The 15,440-nt window shown below is 42.2% G+C and overlaps 1 protein-coding gene across 2 annotated transcripts; it reads left to right on the plus strand.

Annotated features, from left to right (window-relative positions):
* Window positions 1-3,067: 3,067 nt before the first annotated feature.
* Window positions 3,068-15,416, plus strand: gpr141 (G protein-coupled receptor 141). 2 transcript variants are annotated; one of them, XM_036935106.2, is made up of 3 exons: window positions 3,068-3,574; window positions 8,732-9,113; window positions 14,604-15,416. In XM_036935106.2, the coding sequence occupies exons 2-3, from the start codon at window positions 8,767-8,769 to the stop codon at window positions 15,130-15,132; spliced, it is 876 nt and encodes a 291-aa protein (XP_036791001.2). In that variant the 5' UTR covers window positions 3,068-3,574; window positions 8,732-8,766; the 3' UTR covers window positions 15,133-15,416. The 2 variants fall into 2 exon arrangements, with proteins under 2 accessions (XP_036791001.2, XP_036791002.2); XM_036935107.2 differs by lacking the exon at window positions 3,068-3,574 and adding an exon at window positions 4,478-4,570.
* Window positions 15,417-15,440: the final 24 nt, after the last annotated feature.

Here is a 15,440-nt window from a genome sequence, read left to right on the forward strand (position 1 = left end):
TTTGCAGCACTTGGCCATATGACTGGACAATCATCACGATAAGATAAAACTAGAGCCTACTGAGTTGAATTTGTCTTTCTGCCCATTTCATTTAAAGTACTCAAGTTTTTTCCATCATTCTTTATATCACTGATCTTGGCTTCATAATACAGTTTATTTTCTTTTTTTGAGTTTAGTCACATAATTTCTCAATTTGCAGTATGTCAGCCAGACCTACAGTGCCTTCGGGAAGTATTCAAACCCCTTGACTTTTTCCACATTTTGTTACGTTACAGCCTTATTCTAAAATTGATTAAATAAATACAAAATCCTCCGCAATCTACACACAATACCCAATAAGCAAAAACAGGTTTTTAGAAATGTTAGCAAATATATATAAAAATAAAACCATAAGTATTCAGACCCTTTGTTATGAGACTCGAAATTGATCTCAGGTGCATCCTGTCTCCATTGATCATCCTTTAGATGTTTCTACAACTTGATTGGAGTCCACCGGTGGTAAATTCAATTGATTTTGCATGATTTGCAAAGGCACACACCTGTCTATACAAGGTCACACAGCTGACAGTGCATGTCAGAGCAAAAACCAAGCCATGAGGTCAAAGGAATTGTCAAAGGAGTTCCCTAGACAGGATTGTGTCGAGGCACAGATCTGGGGAAGGGTACCAACACATTTCTGCAGCATTGAAGGTCCCCAAGAACACAGTGGCCTCCATCATTCTTAAATGGAAGAAGTTTGGAACTCTTCCTAGAGCTTGCCACCTGGCAAACTGAGCAATCAGGGGAGAAGGGTCTTGGTCAAGGAGGTGACCAAGAACCCGATGGTCACTCTGACAGAGCTCTAGAGTTCCTCTGTGGAGATGGGAGAACCTTCCAGAAGGACAACCATCTCTGCAGCACTCCACCAATTATGGTAGAGTGACCAGATTGAAGCCACTCCTCAGTCAAAGGCACATGACAGCCCGCTTGTAGTTTGCTAAAAGGCACCTAAAGGACTCTCAGACCTTAAGAAACAAGATTCTCTGGTCTGATAAAACCAAGATCGAACTCTTTGGCCTGAATGCCAAGCGTCATGTCTGGGGGAAACCTGCATCCATCCCTACAGTGAAGCATGGGGGTGGCAGCAGGGACTGGGAGACTAGTAATGATTGAAGAGAAGATGAACAGAGCAAAGTACAGAGAGATCCTTGATGAAAACCTGCTCCAGAGCGTTCAGGACCTCAGACTGGGGCGAAGGTTCACCTTCCAACAGGACCATGACCCTAAGCACACAACTAAGACAACACAGGAGTGCCTTCGGGACAAGTCTCTGAATGTCCTTGAGTGGCCCCGCCAGAGCCTGGACTTGAACCTGACCGAACATCTCTGAGACCTGAAAATAGCTGTGCAGCAATGCTCCCCATCCAACCTGACAGAGCTTGGGAGGATCTGCAGAGAAGAATGGGAGAAACTCTCCAAATACAGGTGTGCCAAGCTTGTAGCATCATACCCAAGAACACTTGAGGCTGTAATCGCTGCCATAGGTGCTTCAACAAAGTACTGCGTAAAGGGTCTGAATACTTATGTAAATGTTATATTTCAGTTGTTGTTTTTTTGCTTTGTCATTATGGAGTAATTGTGTAGATGAGGGAAAAAACGATTTAATTCATTTCAGAATAAAAGCTGTAACCTAACATACTTTCCAAAGGCCCTGTATTAGCCACTCCTTTTGCCCCGTCTCTTTCAGCCATACAGTTTTTCAATTCCTCATCAAGCCATGGAGCCTTAACAGTTCTAACAGTCCGTTTCTTAACAGGTGCATGTTTATCAATAATTGGAAGAAGCAATTTCATAAATTCATGAAGTGCAGCATCTGCATGCTCCTTATGAATCATATCAGACCAACAAATAGTTTTAACATCATCCACATAAGAGACACAGCAAAATCTTTTGTATGATCTTAAACACTATTTTAGGCCCAGCTTTTGGAATTTTGTCTTTCCTGGATATAGTCACTATATTGTGATCACTGCATCCAATGGGTAAGGATACAGCTTTAGAACAAATGTCTACAGTATTAATAAAAATGTGATCAATACATGTGGAGTATCTTGGTTGATTAATATCCCAAACCAGATTACAGGCACTGGTTACAGTGAGAAGCTTCCCCTTGAACCGATGAAAACCAGTAAATATTCAGGTCCCCAAGAAAGTAGACCTCTCTGTTTACATCACACACACTATCAAGCATTTCAAACATACTATCTAGATACGGACTGTTAGCACTTGGTGGCCTATAGCAAAACTATCTAGATACGGACTGTTAGCACTTGGTGGCCTATAGCAAAACCCCAAAATAAAAAGCTTTAGATGTGCCATGTGAACCTGCAACCACAACACTTCAATAACACTTGACATAAGAGTGTTGGCGACCGTGTGCCCACTGGAGACGCTTCTTCTTATTTTTAGCTGATAGGAGTGGAACCTGGTGTGGTCGTCTGCTGCAATTGCCCATCTAAGACAAGGATCAACAATTTGTGCGTTCCTAGAAGCCGTTCTGCACACCACTGTTGTACTGCGCCATTATTTGTCTGTTTGTGGCCCGCCTGTTAGCTTGCACGATTCTTGCCATTCTCCTTCAACCTCTTTTGTCAACGAGCTGTTTTCGCCCACAGGACAGCCGCTGACTGGATATTTCTTGTTTGTTGTACCATTCTCTGTAAACCCTCGACACTGTCGTTTGTGAAAAGCCCAGGAGGGTGGCCATTTCTGAGATACTTGATCTGGCACTTGGCACCGATGATCACATTACGCTCAGTCGCTTAGGTCACTAATTTCGCCCATTCTAACGTTCAATCAAACCGCAACTGAATGCCTCAATGCCTGCTTCATATAGCAAGCCATGTGACTCACTGTCTGTAGGACTGATCCAATTTTGTGTACGGGATAGTGTACCTAATAAGATGGCCGGTGAGTGTATATCAGCTCTTTCTGAGAACAATGATGGAGTGATGATTTTGTTTACTGGAAGAAAACTCTTGGCTAATTTGGCACGTCTGAGAATATCTCTCAATTTTCACCACATCCTGTTTCAGTTCTGTTGAACAGCCTTGTCTCTCACCAGATGGATTACACACTCACACTTCATACACATTCTATTTTATGAGGCTGAATAATGATGTATGGAGCTGCTCACAGCCTTTGTAAACCCTTTAAAAGGCCTATAGAAAGACTTTAATATAGAGTCCTCCCAGAGAAAGACAGGAAGTGTTCTCTCTGTCAGTGTGGGTGCATAGAGCCGGTCAGAGGAAGTTGACAGTTCTGTGGCTGAGCTGCCATATGTGTAATCCCTTCTCGTGAATGTGGTGTTGTGTGCTTCTGACTCTGCAGACAGTATGTAAAAAGGACCTGTCAAACGCACTGTGCTTTTTTACAAATAAAAGTGGGTGGTAAAGCAGCTCTGGTAAGGGTGGTGCATAGGTCACACTCTCTCTCACACGCATACTGTATGCCCTGACACTCACAAAAACTTCCTGACACTCACACCACCCCGATTTCCTTCTCTGTGGAAAGTTTTTACCTGATCCATCAGAAGGTAGGTCTACAGAATGATTTGATGTTGCTATATATTCTATTGTCATTTTTCAGAACTTAAGACTTCTGTAACGACACGAGACTTACGTGATAGATTTTAAGGTTGTGAGGAGGATTGTGTTGCACATTGGTTGTTTCCTAATAGTTGAATTTTCATTCTTTTGTCACTCCCAGTAGATATGGACAGGTACAATCACTCACTGTATTACAATATGTGTCCACTGTGACTGACAGTATGTATATAATGCAGGGCTGTAGTACCCGAGACCACATTGAGTGTCTCAGTGTTGGATACATTTGTACTCAGTCTTGGACAGTGAGGACTGGTAATTTCTTCCCGAGACCAGCCAAAACCAGCAGAGTAAAAACTCAGAATTATCAGCTTCCTTTCAGTCAGTGCATAAAACTGCTTCGCCAGGCCAAATATATACACTCCTTTCTTGAAACATTAGTATCTTAACAGCCTTTATATCTATTATAGACATGTTTGCGCAGTGCTGAACCTATAGACCTTCAGTGTGTGACTGGTTAGTACAGTGGAGAACCTATTGGACCTTCAGTGTGTGACGGGTTAGTACAGTGGTGAACCTATAGACCTTCAGTGTGTGACAGGTTTGTGATTCTGAAAGGACAGCAACCATAATACCAGCGCACTCATGTAAGAGAGGTCACTTTTTGTAAAACACAAAGGGCCAGTGGTGTAGTGGAGGGTATACACAGGTATACCCACTTTTTTTTCAGCGGGCATTGCTTATACTCACTTCTTAATCCCTACTGTTGAGTATCAAAATAGTGTAGTGGAGGTATACGACTTATCATGTATGTAGTACAATAGAGAAATCATGCACAAAGTAGCCAACACAATCACAAAGCCCGTGAAATATATACACATGCGCGCCTAGTTACAGCTGAATATCATCTGCAGACAGCAAGAATGTGCAGCTCTCAACTGGTTTTGGCATGGAGCAGCTCACAGAAGAACGACATCGGTAGCCCGGTGGGTAGGAAAGACGTTTCAACGTATGATATCTACCAGTAAATGTTCATGTTAACTAAGGCAACAATGGGTGTGTAAACCAGGTATTGAAAAGTTTAGTCCGAAGTGTTGGTTAGTAGGCTACTTGTGATGTGCAATTGTCATCATGCCTGTTTGTATCACGGGGCATGGGTGGACACACCCTGACAGGCCAACCCAACCAGATTGATGTGGTTTAAGCATTGTTGTGGACTTAGACCATCAAATTTGTGTTTTTTCCTATAACAAAGTGTCATTTTGAGAGTGAAAATCTGAAAAACGTATAGGAAAACTCACAAAGAAATATACAAAACATGGGATTTTTCCACACAGGGCACCTTTCCTTCGCTGGGTGGGCAGTTTGGGAACTTTTTGACAAAATTAGACTTTACCACCTTCTCCAGGCATCAATACATAGGGCCGATGGAAAGACAGCAGTCACACACAGCATGATGTTAAAGGATAAGCAGTGCATAAACTCAACATAATAAGCCAGTAGGTTTCAATCATAAAAAGACAAAAAAAACAACCATTGAGCATTTCCTAATCGAAATGTACAACTATCACTTCCCATTGCAAAAACATTTCACATTTAGTACAAAGTAACCAGTGACGTAAAGTTTAAAGTGGAACTGACAGCGGACATGAAACAGACAATCATAATATCAGTCAAAAATATTAAATTCCCAGTTTATCCTACAAAACCAACTTTATAAAAGGTTTTACAAATAGGTTATATTTGAGTCAACATTCCATGACATACACTAAGGCATTGTTGGCAGAATAGATGGATGCAGTTCAATGCATGATTAATATAATTCACCAATACATTTCTTGGTAGTCCAACAAATATTGCTATCAGGTTGTTAATCACAGCTGGCCTGGTACATTGTTTGCTGCCTCCATTCGGGATGCACTGTTTCAGTTTCAATGATTCAATACTCTGGACAAAAACAGACGAATGTAACTAAGGATGGGAATGTCAATACAATCAAACTAGCAAGGGCAATGATCACAAGTCAGTCATAACGTAGCTAATAGGCTAGCACATCTATTTATGTAGCAAGCTAAAAACACAGAGCCTAACCTTAGCTAGATCTAGCTAGCTGCTAGGAGGATGTCATGTCATGTCATTGGAGGAATGGGTGATTGACTGATGTTTTCCCCTCATATAGTTTTTCAGTGGCTATACACAGCTTTAGATGCAGGTGTCATTTGGTTAGCTAGCAAGAACATGAACGATTGTTGTCCAGTTAGCATATCTCTTGCGTTCGCAAATTCACTCTGTCTATCTACTCCGATTTCAGAGCACTCTCGTCTGAGTGTGCCAGAGAACAGAATAACTGATGAATTTACGAATGTGCAACACCCGCTGAATATGACCGGTGTCAGTAAACGTAGGCAAAAAAATGTAATAGTTAGTCACGAACACTAGATAACATGCTCTGCTACGGCGAGTAAAATGGTCAGAGTGAGGTGTCCTCTCATTTGTGTCTGGAAGTAGCTAGCTAGCAAGCTAGACAACTTTAGCCAGTTAGCTTGGGTGCTTGGTTGGGACAAGAATGCATTGTCAGACAAGCTGCAGAAGGACGAGGAGGCTACAATTCCCCATCTTTTATCAGTGCAATTTTGACGGCCAACTAGCTGAAAAAGTTTGAGAGGGTTTATCTAATGTTCCTTTGTTAGATTTGAGCTCATCTTGCTCTGGTTAGCGTTAGTTGTTAATCTTGTTGTTGATGTGCATAACTGAGGGAGAGAGAGCACACCTTTTCATGGTTGTTTGATCAATAGAACTGTAATGTTCCCAAATGTCAAATAAAATCAAATGTTATTGGTCACATGGTTAGCAGATGTTAATGCGAGTGTAGCGAAATGCTTGTGCTTCTAGTTTCGACAATGCAGTAATAACCAACGAGTAATCTAACCTAACAGTTCCAAAACTACTACCTTATACACAGTGTAAAGGGATAAAGAATATGTACATAAAGATATATGAATGAGTGATGGTACAGAACGGCATAGGCAAGATGCAGTAGATGGTATCGAGTACAGTATATACATATGAGACGAATAATGTAGGGTATGTAAACAAAGTGGCATAGTTTAAAGTGGCTAGTGATACATGTATTACATAAAGATGCAGTAGATGATATAGAGTACAGTATATACATATGAGATGAGTAATGTAGGGTATGTAAACATTATATTAAGTAGCATTGTTTAAAGTGGCTAGTGATATATTTTTCCATCAATTTCCATCAATTTCATTTATTAAAGTCGCTGGAGTTGAGTCAGTGTGTTGGCAGCAGCCACTCAATGTTAGTGGTGTCTGTTTAACAGTCTGATGGCCTTGAGATAGAAGCTGTTTTTCAGTCTCTCTGTCCTTGCTCTGATGCACCTGTACTGACCTCGCCTTCTGGATGATAGCGGGGTGAACAGGCAGTGGCTCGGGTGGTTGATGTCCTTGATGATCTTTATGGCCTTCCTGTGACATCGGGTGGTGTAGGTGTCCTGGAGGGCAGGTAGTTTGCCCCCGGTGATGCGTTGTGCGGACCTAACTACCCTCTGGAGAGCCTTATGGTTGTGGGCGGAGCAGTTGCCGTACCAGGCGGTGATACAGCCCGACAGGATGCTCTCGATTGTGCATCTGTAGAAGTTTGTGAGTGCTTTTGGTGACAAGCCGCATTTCTTCAGCCTCCTGAGGTTGAAGAGGCGCTGCCGCGCCTTCTTCACGATGCTGTCTGTGTGGGTGGACCAATTCAGTTTGTCTGTGATGTGTACGCTGAGGAACTTAAAACTTACTACCCTCTCCACTGCTGTTTCATCGATGTGGATAGGGGGGTGTTCCCTCTGCTGTTTTCTGAAGTCCACAATCATCTCCTTAGTTTTGTTGACGTTGAGTGTGAGGTTATTTTCCTGACACCACACTCCGAGGGCCCTCACCTCCTCCCTGTAGGCCGTCTCATCGTTGTTGGTAATCAAGCCTACCACTGTTGTGTCGTCCGCAAACTTGATGATTGAGTTGGAGGCGTGCGTGGCCACGCAGTCGTGGGTGAACAGGGAGTACAGGAGAGGGCTCGGAACACACCCTTGTGGGGCCCCAGTGTTGAGGATCAGCGGGGTGGAGATGTTTTACCTACCCTCACCACCTGGGGGCGGCCCGTCTGGAAGTCCAGTACCCAGTTGCACAGGGCGGGGTCGAGACCCTCGAGCTTGATGACGAGTTTGGAGGGTACTAGGGTGTTAAATGCTGAGCTGTAGTCGATGAACAGCATTCTCACATAGGTATTCCTCTTGTCCAGATGGGTTAGGGCAGTGTGGTTGTGATTGCGTCGTCTGTGGACCTATTTGGGCGGTAAGCAAATTGGAGTGGGTCTAGGGTGTCAGGTAGGGTGGAGGTGATATGGTCCTTGACTAGTCTCTCAAAGCACTTCATGATGACGGAAGTGAGTGCTACGGGGCGGTAGTCGTTTAACTCAGTTACCTTCGCTTTCTTGGGAACAGGGACAATGGTGGCCCTCTTGAAGCATGTGGGAACAGCAGACTGGGATAAGGATTGATTGAATATGTCTGTAAACACACCAGTCAGCTGGTCTGCGCATGCTCTGAGGATGCGGCTGTAAAGTAACATATTTGCAGAAATCCATTCAGGTGTATTTTGCGGCTTTTGACTAATGCGTTCTAATGATCTAAAGTCACGCTGTTGTAACCAACTGTAAACACACAGTCCAGTTCAAAGTGAATGATGGTGGGCCTGTGTTGCAAATGGCTTGTTTGTATAAAGGTCTACTGTAGCTCTGATAATACTTATTTTTATTTTTATAATACTTATTTTTTCCACCATAATTTGCAAATAAATTCATAAAAAATCCTACAATGTGATTTTCTGGATTTTTTTTCTCATTTTGTCTGTCATAGTTGAAGTGTACCTATGATGAAAATTACAGGCCTCTCTCATCTTTTTAAGTGGGAGAACTTGCACAATTGGTGGCTGACTAAATACTTTTTTGCCCCACTGTATCTTGTCAATACCTACAATAATGATATTGTGTGGTTGGTTGTTTACCCTCCTAATTTGAATTGATAAGAGTGTCTGCTTTACTGCATTCTGTTCTCTCTCTCTCGCTTCTCCCCATCCCCCAGCGAAGTTGGCGTCTCTGGTTCCCTCTAACTCTACCATGTCCGACCTCAAACATCTTACCCTGTTGTCCATCTATAGCCTGGTCCTGGTCATTGGGGTCATCGGGTTGGCCCTGATGATCCACATCCTCCAATCCAACATGCGATCAGTTATCACCATCGCTATGCTCAACCTCACCCTGGCCCACTTCCTGTTCCTACTCACCGTACCCTTCAGGATCTACTACTATGCTGCTGGTTACTGGATGTTGGGGGAGATGCTGTGTAAGGGGGTCAGTGCCATGATCCACGTGCACATGTACATGGCTTTTGTTTTCTACGTGGTCATCCTCGTCATACGACTGCTGGGGTTCCATAGCAAGAAGGATCGCTACGAGTTCTACAGGTAGTGAAGTTAACTACGTTCTTCAAATACTTAACTGTGTCCTACAGGTAGTTCATTTAACTGTGTTCTACAGGTAGTCAACCTCATTGTAAAGGTAGTTAACCGTGTTCTACAGGTAGTTAACCCTCTGTGTTCTACAGGTAGTTAACCCTCTGTGTTCTACAGGTAGTTAACCCTCTGTGTTCTACAGGTAGTTAACCCTCTGTGTTCTATAGGTAGTTAACCCTCTGTGTTCTACAGGTAGTTAACCCTCTGTGTTCTACAGGTAGTTAATTTAACTGTGTTCTACAGGTAGTTAACCCTCTGTGTTCTATAGGTAGTTAATTTAACTGTGTTCTACAGGTAGTTAATTTAACTGTGTTCTACAGGTAGTTAATTTAACTGTGTTCTACAGGTAGTTAACCATGTTCTACAGGTAGTCAACCTCGTTGTAAAGGTAGTTAACCGTGTTCTACAGGTAGTTAACCGTCTGTGTTCTACAGGTAGTTAACCCTCTGTGTTCTACAGGTAGTTAACCCTCTGTGTTCTACAGGTAGTTAACCATGTTCTACAGGTAGTCAACCTCATTGTAAAGGTAGTTAACCGTGTTCTACAGGTAGTTAACCCTCTGTGTTCTACAGGTAGTTAATTTAACTGTGTTCTACAGGTAGTTAATTTAACTGTGTTATACAGGTAGTTAACCCTCTGTGTTCTACAGGTAGTTAATTTAACTGTGTTCTACAGGTAGTTAACCGTGTTCTACAGGTAGTCAACCTCATTGTAAAGGTAGTTAACCGTGTTCTACAGGTAGTTAACCCTCTGTGTTCTACAGGTAGTTAATTTAACTGTGTTCTACAGGTAGTTAACCCTCTGTGTTCTACAGGTAGTTAATTTAACTGTGTTCTACAGGTAGTTAACCATGTTCTACAGGTAGTCAACCTCATTGTAAAGGTAGTTAACCGTGTTCTACAGGTAGTTAACCCTCTGTGTTCTATAGGTAGTTAACTCTCCGTGTTCTACAGGTAGTTAACCCTCTGTGTTCTACAGGTAGTTAACCCTCTGTGTTCTACAGGTAGTTAACCCTCTGTGTTCTATAGGTAGTTAACTACCTGTAATTAACCGTGTTCTACAGGTAATTAACTTAACCGTGGTCTACAGGTAGTTAACTTAACCGTGGTCTACAGGTAATTAACCGTGTTCTACAGGTAATTAACTTAACCGTGTTCTACAGGTAGTTAACTTAACCGTGGTCTACAGGTAATTAACCGTGTTCTACAGGTAATTAACTTAACCGTGTTCTACAGGTAATTAACCGTGTTCTACAGGTAATTAACTTAACCGTGGTCTACAGGTAATTAACCGTGTTCTACAGGTAATTAACTTAACCGTGTTCTACAGGTAATTAACTTAACCGTGTTCTACAGGTAATTAACCGTGGTCTACAGGTAATTAACTTAACCGTGTTCTACAGGTAGTTAACTTAACCGTGGTCTACAGGTAATTAACCGTGTTCTACAGGTAATTAACTTAACCGTGTTCTACAGGTAGTTAACTTAACCGTGGTCTACAGGTAATTAACCGTGTTCTACAGGTAATTAACTTAACCGTGTTCTACAGGTAATTAACCGTGTTCTACAGGTAATTAACTTAACCGTGGTCTACAGGTAATTAACCGTGTTCTACAGGTAATTAACTTAACCGTGTTCTACAGGTAATTAACCGTGGTCTACAGGTAGTTAACTTAACCGTGGTCTACAGGTAATTAACCGTGTTCTACAGGTAATTAACTTAACCGTGTTCTACAGGTAATTAACCGTGTTCTACAGGTAATTAACTTAACCGTGTTCTACAGGTAATTAACTTAACCGTGTTCTACAGGTAATTAACCGTGTTCTACAGGTAATTAACTTAACCGTGGTCTACAGGTAATTAACCGTGTTCTACAGGTAATTAACTTAACCGTGTTCTACAGGTAATTAACCGTGTTCTACAGGTAATTAACTTAACTGTGGTCTACAGGTAGTTAACTACGTTAAGTTAACTTAACCTTGGTCTACAGGTAGTTAACTTAACCGTGGTCTACAGGTAATTAACTTAACCGTGGTCTACAGGTAATTAACTTAACCGTGGTCTACAGGTAATTAACTTAACCGTGGTCTAACTTAACCGTGGTCTACAGGTAATTAACTTAACCGTGGTCTACAGGTAGTGTTAGTGTTCAAATACTGGAGAGTTGAGACCAAATCACGGACGCTGGACAGAGTGGATTTCAGTTGTAACAAAAGACAGTTTTAATGAGTCAGAGATATCTTGTCCCGCAGTTTTATGTGCACGGACCGAGTTCACATAACTCGGCAAGGAGCCAGGTGAAAAAGAGAGCCTATACAACGGTTACATTCATTTTTATACATAGAATAAAGTAGGTGGAGTCTTGTCGTTTCGGTCTTCTTGACTGGTCGGAGGGTTGGAGGCGGGCCTTGCTCTAGCCAGAGCAGAAGCCCCATTGGTGCACAGCAGAGCCTTATCCTGAGCATCCGACCAATAGAGGGGGTCAGTCTTGTGGCTGGGTGTATGTGTTCTTACGACGGAATGTCTTTGTTTATATGAGCTATGTGTATGAATACTTATATAACAGTAGTTAACTTAACCGTGGTCTACAGGTAATTAACTTAACCGTGGTCTACAGGTAGTTAACTTAACCGTGGTCTACAGGTAGTTAACTTAACCGTGGTCTACAGGTAGTTAACTTAACCGTGGTCTACAGGTAGTTAACTTAACCGTGGTCTACAGGTAGTTAACTTAACCGTGGTCTACAGGTAGTTAACTTAACCGTGGTCTACAGGTAGTTAACTTAACCGTGGTCTACAGGTAATTAACTTTACCGTGGTCTACAGGTAATTAACTTAACCGTGGTCTACAGGTAATTAACTTAACCGTGGTCTACAGGTAGTTAACTTAACCGTGGTCTACAGGTAGTTAACTTAACCGTGGTCTACAGGTAGTTAACTTAACCGTGGTCTACAGGTAATTAACTTAACCGTGGTCTACAGGTAATTAACTTAACCGTGGTCTACAGGTAGTTAACAGCCTGTGGTCTACAGGTAGTTAACTTAACCGTGGTCTACAGGTAGTTAACTTAACCGTGGTCTACAGGTAGTTAACTTAACCGTGGTCTACAGGTAGTTAACTTAACCGTGGTCTACAGGTAGTTAACTTAACCGTGGTCTACAGGTAGTTAACTTAACCGTGGTCTACAGGTAGTTAACTTAACCGTGGTCTACAGGTAATTAACTTTACCGTGGTCTACAGGTAATTAACTTAACCGTGGTCTACAGGTAATTAACTTAACCGTGGTCTACAGGTAGTTAACTTAACCGTGGTCTACAGGTAGTTAACTTAACCGTGGTCTACAGGTAGTTAACTTAACCGTGGTCTACAGGTAATTAACTTAACCGTGGTCTACAGGTAATTAACTTAACCGTGGTCTACAGGTAGTTAACAGCCTGTGGTCTACAGGTAGTTAACTTAACCGTGGTCTACAGGTAGTTAACTTAACCGTGGTCTACAGGTAGTTAACTTAACCCTGGTCTACAGGTAATTAACTTAACCGTGGTCTACAGGTAGTTAACTTAACCGTGGTCTACAGGTAGTTAACTTTACCGTGGTCTACAGGTAATTAACTTAACCGTGGTCTACAGGTAATTAACTTAACCGTGGTCTACAGGTAATTAACTTAACCGTGGTCTACAGGTAGTTAACAGCCTGTGGTCTACAGGTAGTTAACTTAACCGTGTTCTACAGGTAGTTAACTTAACCGTGGTCTACAGGTAATTAACTTAACCGTGGTCTACAGGTAATTAACTTAACCGTGGTCTACAGGTAATTAACTTAACCGTGGTCTACAGGTAGTTAACTTAACCGTGGTCTACAGGTAATTAACTTAACCGTGGTCTACAGGTAGTTAACTTAACCGTGTTCTACAGGTAGTTAACTTAACCGTGGTCTACAGGTAGTTAACAGCCTGTGGTCTACAGGTAATTAACTTAACCGTGGTCTACAGGTAATTAACTTAACCGTGGTCTACAGGTAGTTAACAGCCTGTGGTCTACAGGTAGTTAACTTAACCGTGGTCTACAGGTAGTTAACTTAACCGTGGTCTACAGGTAGTTAACTTAACCGTGGTCTACAGGTAGTTAACTTAACCGTGGTCTACAGGTAGTTAACTTAACCGTGGTCTACAGGTAATTAACTTAACCGTGGTCTACAGGTAGTTAACTTAACCGCGGTCTACAGGTAGTTAACTTAACCGTGGTCTACAGGTAATTAACTTAACCGTGGTCTACAGGTAGTTAACTTAACCGTGGTCTACAGGTAGTTAACTTAACCGTGGTCTACAGGTAGTTAACTTAACCGTGGTCTACAGGTAGTTAACTTAACCGTGGTCTACAGGTAATTAACTTAACCGTGGTCTACAGGTAGTTAACTTAACCGCGGTCTACAGGTAGTTAACTTAACCGTGGTCTACAGGTAGTTAACTTAACCGTGTTCTACAGGTAGTTAACTTAACCGTGGTCTACAGGTAGTTAACAGCCTGTGGTCTACAGGTAATTAACTTAACCGTGGTCTACAGGTAATTAACTTAACCGTGGTCTACAGGTAGTTAACAGCCTGTGGTCTACAGGTAGTTAACTTAACCGTGGTCTACAGGTAGTTAACTTAACCGTGGTCTACAGGTAGTTAACTTAACCGTGGTCTACAGGTAGTTAACTTAACCGTGGTCTACAGGTAGTTAACTTAACCGTGGTCTACAGGTAATTAACTTAACCGTGGTCTACAGGTAGTTAACTTAACCGCGGTCTACAGGTAGTTAACTTAACCGTGGTCTACAGGTAATTAACTTAACCGTGGTCTACAGGTAGTTAACTTAACCGTGGTCTACAGGTAGTTAACTTAACCGTGGTCTACAGGTAATTAACTTAACCGTGGTCTACAGGTAGTTAACTTAACCGTGGTCTACAGGTAGTTAACTTAACCGTGGTCTACAGGTAGTTAACTTAACCGTGGTCTACAGGTAATTAACTTAACCGTGGTCTACAGGTAGTTAACTTAACCGTGGTCTACAGGTAGTTAACTTAACCCTGGTCTACAGGTAATTAACCGTGTTCTACAGGTAGTTAACAGTGTGTTCCACAGGCCATATAGCACAAATATTATATTGTATATTGGCCATATACCACAAACCCCTGAGATGCCTTATTGCTATTATAAACTGTTTACCAATGTAATTAGAGCAGTAAAAATAAATGTTTCGTCATACCCGTGGTATATGGTTGGATATACCACAGCTGTCAGCCAATCAGAATTCAGGGCTTGAACCACCCAGTTTATAATGGTAGTTAACTATGTTGTAGAGGTAGAGAGGTGTCTCTCAATGTGTGTCATGGCATGGGGGATGGGAAAGGCAAATATCTGTTTCTCACAAAATCACTAAGGGTCTCCTCTCTTCTCCAGGAAGTTGCATGCTTTTGGCGCCAGTGTGGCAGTGTGGACAGTGATGCTTATGGTCATCCCCCCCATCCTTTATTACAACTACGGCAAGGACGTCCACGATAACACCACCAACAACAAGACAAACACAATGTCCAACAATTATTCCCACTGTTTCCAGTTCGGCAACCACCTGAAAAAACACATTGTTGCCAAGGTGCTGAACTACATCATGAGCTCTGTGATCATCATTGTGGCCTGTGTGCTGACGGCACTGCAGTGTCATGTCATGGTCCTTCTGACCAGGAAGTATGGGCGAGACTGCATGTCTCACCAGGAGTTCTGGGCTCAGCTGAAGAGCCTGTGTTTTGCTTTGGTGCTGCTTGTGTGTTTTGTCCCCTATCACGTGTTCAGGATGTACTACCTGGGACACCTTGAGCTGGAGAACATTAACGAGGTATTCCTCAGTCTCACGGCCTTCAGCTGTTTCGACATGCTTACCTTCCTAGGGAGGGGACACTGCTATATGTGTAACAGAGCACGGACTGTGTGACCTCTTCTCACACAAACTCAGAGCCGAAACCTTGCTGTAAGAGCGTTTCCTTTTTAAACAGTACTTTAGCGCCATCTGCTGCTTATTCATATAGCTACGCAAGAGAGTACGTCTACTATAGACTTCACTATAATTTATTTATAATCTTATTGGAATTTAAAATAACTTGTGCCAATGATGTTTCTCTCTATATGCCGATTTCACTGTTTGCTAAAACTATTTGTAAGGGCGAGATCTGGCTACATATGGTCCAAATATTGTAATAAATAAATACATCGCTAAAATGTTACTGTTCTACTATTATTTTG

Source organism: Oncorhynchus mykiss, chromosome 11 (genome assembly GCF_057628025.1).
Source record: "Oncorhynchus mykiss isolate SJ-2025 chromosome 11, ASM5762802v1, whole genome shotgun sequence".
Classification (NCBI taxonomy): Eukaryota; Metazoa; Chordata; class Actinopteri; order Salmoniformes; family Salmonidae; genus Oncorhynchus; species Oncorhynchus mykiss.

Excerpts from the sequence above, each read along its gene's own strand:
- gpr141 (XM_036935106.2), top strand. The coding sequence starts at position 8,767 with ATGTCCGACCTCAAACATCTTACCCTGTTGTCCATCTATAGCCTGGTC. Across the intron at positions 9,114-14,603 it reads GATCGCTACGAGTTCTACAG|GAAGTTGCATGCTTTTGGCG; the intron begins GTAGTGAAGTTA and ends TCTCTTCTCCAG.